At 36.9% G+C, this 9848-nt stretch overlaps 2 protein-coding genes across 5 annotated transcripts in view; one reads left to right on the plus strand and one right to left on the minus strand.

Annotated features, from left to right (window-relative positions):
- Positions 1-9848, minus strand: part of LOC137488715 (uncharacterized) — a 731364-nt gene that overhangs the window by 573537 nt on the left and 147979 nt on the right. The window lies entirely within an intron of this gene.
- Positions 4737-9848, plus strand: part of lpgat1 (lysophosphatidylglycerol acyltransferase 1) — a 92906-nt gene continuing 87794 nt past the window's right edge. For 3 of the 4 annotated variants that reach the window (XR_015517782.1, XR_015517783.1, XM_087297307.1), the window contains exons 1-2: positions 4737-5147; positions 6304-6556. Coding sequence is in view for 2 of the 4 variants with exons in the window: in XM_087297307.1 (XP_087153433.1) it covers positions 6319-6556 (238 nt within the window). In the remaining 2 variants the exon portion in view is untranslated. 4 annotated transcript variants of the gene reach the window in all.

A 9848-nucleotide genomic window follows, 5' to 3' on the forward strand; every position in this document is an offset into this window, starting at 1 on the left:
TCAAGGAAAAGCACGCCTATAGCACAATGATTCATGCGTATATCAATTTAGTTAACAAAGCTGGCCCAGTTCAGGCTCAGTTATGGGTTACTACCTTGGCTGAGACTTAGCCCAGATATGGTTCATGTTTGGCCCTTGCCTGGAAGTTAGACATGTTCATGTACCGTAAATCACTGCGGCTTGCGGACCAAGTAAAAGCTGATTGTGTTGGCCAGAGATACAAATGAAATAAGGCACTTAATTTATTAATTTGTTTGACACTTATGTGCTTCAAAAATTCCTGCAGCTCCTGATGGGTTTGCACACAGCAGATTCAAGGTTGAGCAGTGTGGCAATGAAGCTGGCAATGAACTCAGCTTTTTGAAAGAGGTAAAATATAGTGTCTTTGCAAAGAACCTGTAAATAAATAAATATGTACTAGATGTTGCAATAAGAGTACATTTGCTCACTATATGCACAATTAATAGCCTAGAAGATTATCTGCTGTCAGAGTGATGGGCTGTTTTTAATCTCAATTCATCCCTGCAAATGATCATTGCATCATCAATGGGTTCCTCCTAATCCCTCCTTAAAGAAAATGGTAAAAAGATGTATAAAAGAAAATCTGATGAAATAATAACTGAATAAGTGGTTGATTTAAATTCTTATATTTTAGTTATTATAAAATATAACTACATAACAGAAACAAAAATAATTTATTTAATATACGCAGAATGAGAGCAACAAATAAAAATACATAGGCCTATATGCAATTTTATATATTAGTAGAGTCAAACATTTTCTTGTTTTTTTTCAGATGAGCATGGGTGGAATATAAATTACAAATGATGCACCGACAAAATTTAATAGAGATGAGGAATCCAACGCAGCACAATATAAGAAGCGCGCTTTGATTCATTCGTTGTTGTGTAAAAATACAGAAAGTGTGCAACTGTGTTTTGAACCTTTTTAGCTATTTTTAAACCTCTATCGTCATTATTCAAACCCTTTAAACCTCAAAGATCTTGATATGTTTCTGAGTGATAAAACAGAGGCCTCTGGTGGTGTAACCATATATTGCATCCATGAATTTACTAAAATCTTGTTTTTTTTCTTTGACGTTTGCTATTATTCCCATGGAACGCAGCTGATTTTTTAAAAGCAAAATCTAAATCTAAACTTTTTTTTTTATAGGAAATGTTAACTAGGATAACTAGGATCTGATATTTAGAAACACAGATTTTCATATGACACTCATATGTTATTCCAGTCTGCTTATAACATCTATGCATGTTTGCAGATCTTTTTTTTCCTGAGTTACCAATAATTGATTATGAGATTTTTAAAACAACATTCGCACTTTAATCAAGCTAGCTTTTAACAGCAGATGTTGCATTATGCTAATGTTTAACAGCAGATGGCGCTGTAAGCTAGTTTTTAACAGCAGATAGTGTTGAAGAACGTTCACTCAAATGCACAGGAAAAAGAGCACTTGAGCATGAAGTTGAGTTATGTAACTTGTGTTTTATGTTATGATATTTCACAACTCACTACGAACACTAACTTTATTAATGAATATTTTAGATTCAAGTGGTATTTGGAAGAAATTGGATGCAAGCAGAGTGATTCTGTTTGTAAAGCCTAAAGCGCCATCTGGTGTTAAAACCTGAACTGTCCATCAAATTAAGATAGAATAGCGATGCATTTTGACAACCTCAGATTTCATTCAATTCACTCACTTTTTTCGGCTTAGTCCTTTTATTCATCAGGGGTCGTCACAGTGGAATGAACCACCAACTTATCCAGTATATGGTTTACATAGTAGATGTCCTTCCACCTGCAACCCAGTACTGGAAAACACCCATACACTCTCACAATTACACTCATAAAGTCAATTTAGTTTCTTCAATTCACCTATAGTGCATGTCTTTGAACTGTGGGGAAAATCGAACTACCTGGAGGAAACTTATGCCAATACAGGGAGAACATGCAAACTCCACACAGAAATGCCAACTGACCCAGCAGGGACTTGAACCAGCTACCTTCTTGCTGTGAGGTAACAGTGCTAATAACTGACCCAACGTGCTGCAAACAGAATTGTTTTAATTAATTATTAGTTTATTAATTGAGAATCTATTTTTAGTTTTTTTGTCACAGCTTTACAACCATTACCTTCAAGTTTTTCTGTCTGGCTAGGCAGATCAACGATAACTACTTCCAGGAAAACCAATAAACTTGTGGTTGTGACCTGTGATTGACTGAACTCCACAAACCACAATGCCATAACTGCCCAATCTGGCAGATTTGCCTTATACAATATTAAAAGGATCAGGTCCTTCTCGGCCTTGCTATTGCAATGCTCTTTTGGCCTGTCAACCAGGACTATCAAACCTCTGAAAATTATTCAGTGTGAATCAATGAGGTTTTAATAAACCAGAAAAAGCACAAGTCACACCTCAACTTTATTAACTGAACTTGTTAGCACCGCTCATATCAGATTCAAGGCAATCCTTAACTGAATTTACTGTATAGTAAATTTTTTTCTATCTATCTGCGCAAGAAAAGTTTGTTATTTTTTATTTTAGTGGCACATCTGGACATTGTTAACATAGAGCTTCCTTAAGGCACAGTATATTTTTGACTGGCATTTGTGGATGTAACTATGTACTGTGGTAAGACAGGTTTGCTAAAGTATTCCTGAGCCCATGTGCTGATATCGCTAATAAATGAATGACAATTCTTGATGCACTGAGGGATTGGAGATCACAGTTGTTCAGCCTTGCACCCTCGTCCTTTACACACTGAAACTCCTCCAAATTACTTAATCTTTTAATGATGTTTCTTTGAGGAACATTGTCTTTAAAAAATTGCAATAAAATTCTTAAGTATTTGTTGACAAACTGGCGATCCTCTGCCCATCTTTTCTCTTAAAGGACTAGACCTTCTTGCATGCTGCTTTTGTATACTAAATCATCACAATTCCAATCACCTGTTGATATCACCTGTTTCATAACTGCTCGTATCAGATTCAAGGCAACCCTTTACTGAATTTACTGTACAGTATGTGCCCTTTACAAGCTGAGTAAAATTTTATGTCATCTCAAGGAGACTAAGATTAAAAAAAAAGTTAAATTTTTTATCAAGATCCAGGCTTTTACAAATACTCTCTTTTCTAATTTATGTTCTATCTATCTGCACTAGAAAAGTTTTTTTATTTTTTAAAGTGCTTTGCTGTGCACCGCATAGTTGGGACTTACATTTAACAACTTTATTAATCCCACCAAGGGAAGTTAAATTAGGGCAGTAGCTTTTAATAATACAACAAACACATAAAGAGACAAATCACTAACAAACCACATTAAAAAACACAATCCAGCATGCTTCATATAACTTCATAAATAATACTAAAAAAACATAGGAAGGACCCAAATATTAAAAATGTAAAAACTAAACTAAAAACTGCTAAAATGTAAGGGTCTAAAGCCTTTTGGCCTCATGAACAAAGGTGAATATATATCTGTTAGATGAGCATTTAATGCTTCTAAACTTTCTTCCAGAGGGCAACAGAAGAAAAAAGGCTTGGGAATGGGAGCATGGGAATCATCTCCTATCACTCTTTCAGTTTTCCTTAGCATTTTGCTGTTTATGAAACTACGTAGAAGCAAACCAATAATCTTGGAGCAAGTCTTGACTAAGTTTTAAAGGCAATTTTTTTGTCTCTAACGGAAAGTGAGGAGAACCAGCATAAAAAGGAAAAGCTTAAAATACTCTCAATATAGGTAGTATAAAAAGTATATATTTTTTCTGCACAAAAAGAGTTCAGTTTCCTAAGAACATGCATCTCTGATGCACTTTCTTAGCAACAGCTTCTGAGTTCTGCTGGAACTTTAATGTGCTATCAACGATTGTGCCAAGGTACTTATATTCCTGTACCCTTTCAACTTATTATCCATTAAAATACACCGGTTTAACCAAGGACGCTTTTTTAAAAAAAAAAAAAAACAATTACCATCTCTCTCGTTTTTTTTTTTGTGATGTGCAGTTAGTTCAGCTTCTTTGCACCACCTTAAAAACTCATTATGATTATCGCTGCCATTACAATCTGTATGTGTTAAGAAGGATAAAAAATTATCAGCATTTGATAGTTGGGACTTGTTGCTCTTTTGTTGGTGTTGCTGCCAATGTCCTTTATATATAGCCTTTATATATAGCCTATATATATATATATATATATATTGTTGTTATTGATTAATCTAGATAGATAGATAGATAGATAGATAGATAGATAGATAGATAGATAGATAGATAGATAGATAGATAGATAGATAGATAGATAGATAGATAGATAGATAGATAGATAGATAGATAGATAGATAGATAGATAGATAGATAGATAGATAGATAGATAGATAGATAGATAGATAGATAGATAGATAGATAGATAGATAGATAGATAGATAGATAGATAGATAGATAGATAGATAGATAGATAGATAGATAGATAGATAGATAGATAGATGCTGTTTCTGAATTGTCCACATGGGGGTCATAGTGACCAACTTTTCAAACCAAAATGTCAGCTGAATACCAGTGAACACCTGAAAGCCTTTAGTTTCATTTTGATTCTAGAATCTGTTTCCTTTTTAGTATATCCTATACTACAGTGCGCGCGCTTAATATACAGTCTGTTTCTTCATATTAGACATCTTGTTCTTCAGCAGAAGAGTTGAGTCGGTACTGGTGCGCGTGCACTCACTGAGTCTGCGCGCGCCCGCGGCCTGTAGGAGGTCCAGAATAACGGAGCCAAAGATCATCATCATCCTCATCCCGGAGGAGAGGCCCAGTGAATGCATGTCCGACACGCCTCATCCGGAACACAAAGATGAGTCTAACGAGTCTGATTTCAGGCGTGTGTCTTTGATTTGGGGATTTGAGATCGCAGATCCAGAGGTTCGGCCGCGTGACTCCAGCAACATGCGCGTGTGTAACTGAAGCGCATGCATCCGACCACCAGGACACGGACACTCGGAACCGAGTCACGCCGTGGATCAGACGATCTCAAGCTCTCGGGTTCACCGATCACCACCGTCCGCTACATGTGACCGAACCTACCATCCGTCCGTCCGAACCTTCTGCAGCTTCGCCAGTAGGCTGCACGTTAGAAAACGGTGAGAAAACACTTTCACGTGAAGATTGGAGGATTAATGACATCAGATTGTTTCAGGTCATTTATATCATTTAAAGCATTTCTATAAATCTGGATCTATGTTTTGATCCGGTCTACCTCGGGCGGGTAACGGATCCGTCAAGGACTTTAGTCCAAATCTCATTAAATACCCGAATCAACCAGACACCGGCCACTTAATATGAAGGACAGACAATGGGAGATTAGATAAACGTGAAAACACACTAATGGCGATAACAAACAATCAAACAAAGACGTAATGTGAAAATAACACAAATCTTAATGATTAGATGAGACCGTTAAACTGAATTAATGACCCGAGTTTGCATTAGCTTAGCATGCTAACACAGCAGCGCGTACACAGACACACTTTCTGTTTTATTTAACTGCAGGGATTGTACACATCACGTTTTGTTAATTCATTTACATGTCCATGTTTGAATTGGTAGACAAGTGTGTAGGTTTTGGAGTAAATTGGGCGATGATGTTGAAGCAGAAGTTAATACTGTATGTAGCGTGCTAGCTGCGTTAGCGCTCTCTTCAACACCTATTTTAAACATTTCACCTTCATTCAGCGGAAATATTCTGACTGACCTTAAAACAAGTGAATAAAAACCACATGAGCAAAAATGACGGAGGTGGAGAGTGCTAAACCGAAACAATACTAGGTTGTGCTATCAAAGGTTATCTCAGTGATTGGAGATATCTTTCGTGTTATGGATAATTATAATAACAGTTATTTTTATTATTGCTGACCGCTTTATTATTGTGACACACCCTAACCCAGGACAAATATAGAAATGTGCGTGACAGTGGGAACTTGAAGTGGAACTTGGTCACTTTGGTCAAGAGGCTTATCGGGAAAGATAGTTTAATTTGAAGCAAAGTTTTTCGTTGTTTGTTTTGCATGACACAGATATCAAAGTCTAACTAGTTTATAGGGTGTCACTATGAACAGGCACATTCATAACAAAGGTTAATGGATGCGTGTTAGTAAATCAGTTCACATGCGTAAGCTGCACCTCTATATATTTCAAGAGTTTATTTCTTGTTTTTTGACAGCTCATTTTGTGTTACTAGCTTCATTTAAACATACATCATATGAAGTATTGAGATTGTATTTGTTGTTATTGTTGCAGGCAGGACAGTACAGTATGGCTCCCCATCTGGACGTGGCCCGCAAATTGGTTTGGATCTTAATCAAGTCGCTGCTCCGTTTCACCTTCATGTTTGTCAATAACTGTGTCGCGATCCCGTCCTATTGCCTCTACCTGATAGTCCTGCAGCCTTTAAGAGTTCTAGATGCCCAAACATTCTGGTACATTGAAGGGGTCATGTTCAGGTGGTTACTGGCTATGGTGGCATCCTGGGGCTGGTGTGCAGGTTACACAGGTAAGAACAACATTTCCCTCCAATCTGCTTGTTAAATTATTAAATGAGTGCTGTTTCCGGGTCCAACTTTGTCAGTTCTCAACAATCAGTGTTTATTTATGTCACAGATTAAAGTAAGCTTTTAAATTGCAAAGTGTCTAAGCACATGGTGTCCTATTCTATCAATTCATAAAAAGATGAATCACTGTCTGACTGTTTGAGGCGCTGGTGTTAATAATTAAAGTTGTACTATGACTTTTGGTACATGGTTTTTGGAGATTTACAGCTTGTTGTGGTTGTTCATTAGAAGGAAGTGTGGTTTGTGTCTGTTTATTCAGAGTTGGACTAGGCATCTAAACCTCAGTGCTAGGCACTAAATGTTCATTTTTTCTGCCTGATTGTGTAAAACAACCTTCCATATCCCCAGATTTCAGTCAGCGTCTGTTTGTGGCGCCAAAATTTGACTGCTGAGTGCAGATCTATTGACTGTTTTTCATCTTTATTGACTCCTGCACTGTAGGGTTTCCTGTGTTTATATTGATTTCTTTATTTTCTTTGGGAGACAAGTTTGATTAAGCCGTTCCAGCGTGTTTCTTTTGCCTTAATAGAGTGCATTTGGACAATAATACGGTTGCAACCTTGTGGGAGGGCTTTGTTTACCTCGCATCTCTCCTGATGAACCTACACCATCATGCATCGGAGAGTGGAAGTGGTCTCTGTTGCTTGGTGTGGCTTGGTACAGGTATCGATTTGAATTGGTCTTTTCATTAGAAATTTATTTATTTCGAGTTTTTTTTTTGAAAAGCCAATTTAATAAATGGCTAGGAGTAGGAGAGGTGATGTGCCGCCTGCTTACTTGTGAGCATTTAATGGGTAATTTCATTTGTTGCGAGCTGGCTCCAAATGTATTAATAGTGTTGATTGCACACAGGAAGCTCTAGACTGATTATGCAAATCATAAGATGGAAGTGCATGGGCTGGAACATTGGGCCAATCCAAAGGATAAGACAGTTTGTCAACCTTAGTTAGTACATAAGTTTTTGTGACTATGCCACAATTAGACATCCTGCATTTTAAGTAAAAGTTAATATATAAAGATATATCACAACACCATTTGATCTTGTGCTAGATGATATATCAAACAAAACCATCCACAATATGTCACAATAATTGTAAATGGAGGACAATTTTATTAACTGCACATATATTTTATGGAATTGTAATGTTGCACAGCTGTCAAACAAGCTTGAATATGCTTGTCTTAGTGGTTTGAGCGCATTTTCCTGACAAAGCGAGCAGGTTATGTGGTTGTAGTAGCCCCAGAAAGACTAAAGTACTGACAACATGCACTCACAATATCACATCTAGAAGTGTCTTGCAAAGTTAAACGGCTTGAGGGAAAGACTCCTGTAAGTTTGAGGGAGGTTGGATGTCTGAAACACAAATACCTTCATGCCAGCTTGGACAGATGAGGGTACCCATATGCCTGAGATTTCCACCATTTCAATGGGTCATCTGTCCGTAATTTAAACAGCTCAGTCGCACAAGAAAACTTGACTATTTTACGTAATGTTAGAAAAGTAGGAGACTGCGTTTGTTAAAATGATATTGTGGTGCCTCTGATATGTTGTTGATATTACTCCATTACCAGCTGGGTTTACTTATGCCGGTAAACAGACAGTATAAGACTGCATTAAAAAAAATATATATATTTTTTATTTATTATTATTATTTTTTTTTTGCTGCTTCTTCAAACGACTTATTTTAAATGAGCTGAATAAGCACAATTCTTGAGTTTTTTTTTAGGGACAGCTCAATTTTTTTTAACGTTAATTTCATAAAATTTGTAAATAAATACAATTAGGTTAACTTAGTTGACTTATGTTGGGACAACATGATGCAGTTGCGTGGATCCCAGCATTTTTAAAGTGTGAGTTATTTCATATCTTTTATACATTTTAATATCGATACTTGGCAGCAGAGTAGCAATATTAGCAGCCTGAAATCGGCATTACACTAAAGCTGCTGAAAGCATGGTTGTGTGATTGGCAGTAAATTTCTTTTGAACCCCGGAGTGTACTCTTTTGCGGAAACTACAAATACGCCAACAGAAAATAATCCCAGTAGATTACCATATCTTTGCATCCTAAATAGAAGTTTTACCTGCTTTCTTTAAGTTAGCGTTACTTACTAATAAACACACAACTACTCAATCCTCTCACAGAAGGGTTTATTTAAAAAAATCTCTAATGATGACGTTATGAAGTGAGTTTAGAGTATGACATGATTATTACTGAAAGTTGGATTTTCACATGCAGCATTTACTACACAGAGCCGTAGTTCAATAAGAAGCTACGCAAACAGTTGCCAGTATCACAAAATTATAATCTTATCATTATTGTTTAATTAAATCTGTTTTGAACACGATTTTGCACAACTGGTAGTAACCTACGAATCTCTATGGTGTAGCATGTAATGGAGATTATCTTTTACCAAACAAGTAGACCAGCTTGCTGGCAGCTAGCTCTCTGCAACTGGCACATGGTCACCCCCTGAAGCTAATCAGGGCTACACCCGGTCAGTATCTGGGTGGGAGACCACATGAGAAAGCTAGGTTGCTGCCAGAAATGTTGTTTTGATACCAGCAGGGGACGCTCAACACGTGGTCTCTGTGGGTCATAAAACCCCAGTATATTAATATAATACCCCTATACTGCTTAGTGAGCGTCGTCTTTTGCATGAGACGTTAAAAAATATCAGGATGTCCTTCGAAAAAAAAAAAAAAAGTAGGGGTTTAGCTCCAGCATCCATTTGCTCCATGTCCTTCACTCCATTTGCCCGCTGGCCTCTGTCAATCATGGCCTTCTAACCATCCCCATAATTGGCTTCATCACTCTGTCTCCTCCACATCAATCAGCTGGTGTGTAGTGTGCGGTCTGGTGCAATATTGCTGCCGTCATGTTATCCAGGTGGATTCTGCACACTGGTGGTGGATGAGGAGATTCCCCCCCAAAAGTGTGTAAAGTGCTACGTAAATGTAAGGAATTATTATTATTTATTAGATTTAGCCAAAAAAGGGTTCACAAGTATTCCATGAGTTCTCTGATAACATTATAAATTACGCAATGAGCATACAACAGTAATTGTTAAAAACATTATCTCTAATAGTCTGTCCAAATCTCACATAAAAAACTGAGCGACAAGTAGTCAATAAGGTTTAAATATTTTCTCTTGTACATAAATGTTAAAAAATCTACTAAGAAATAATCAAGGAATGTTCATCTTATAAGCAAAGCAATTACAAATATAACAG

The sequence above is a fragment of the Danio rerio genome, chromosome 20 (genome assembly GCF_052040795.2).
Source record: "Danio rerio strain M-AB ecotype USA chromosome 20, GRCz13ab, whole genome shotgun sequence".
Taxonomy (NCBI): Eukaryota; Metazoa; Chordata; class Actinopteri; order Cypriniformes; family Danionidae; genus Danio; species Danio rerio.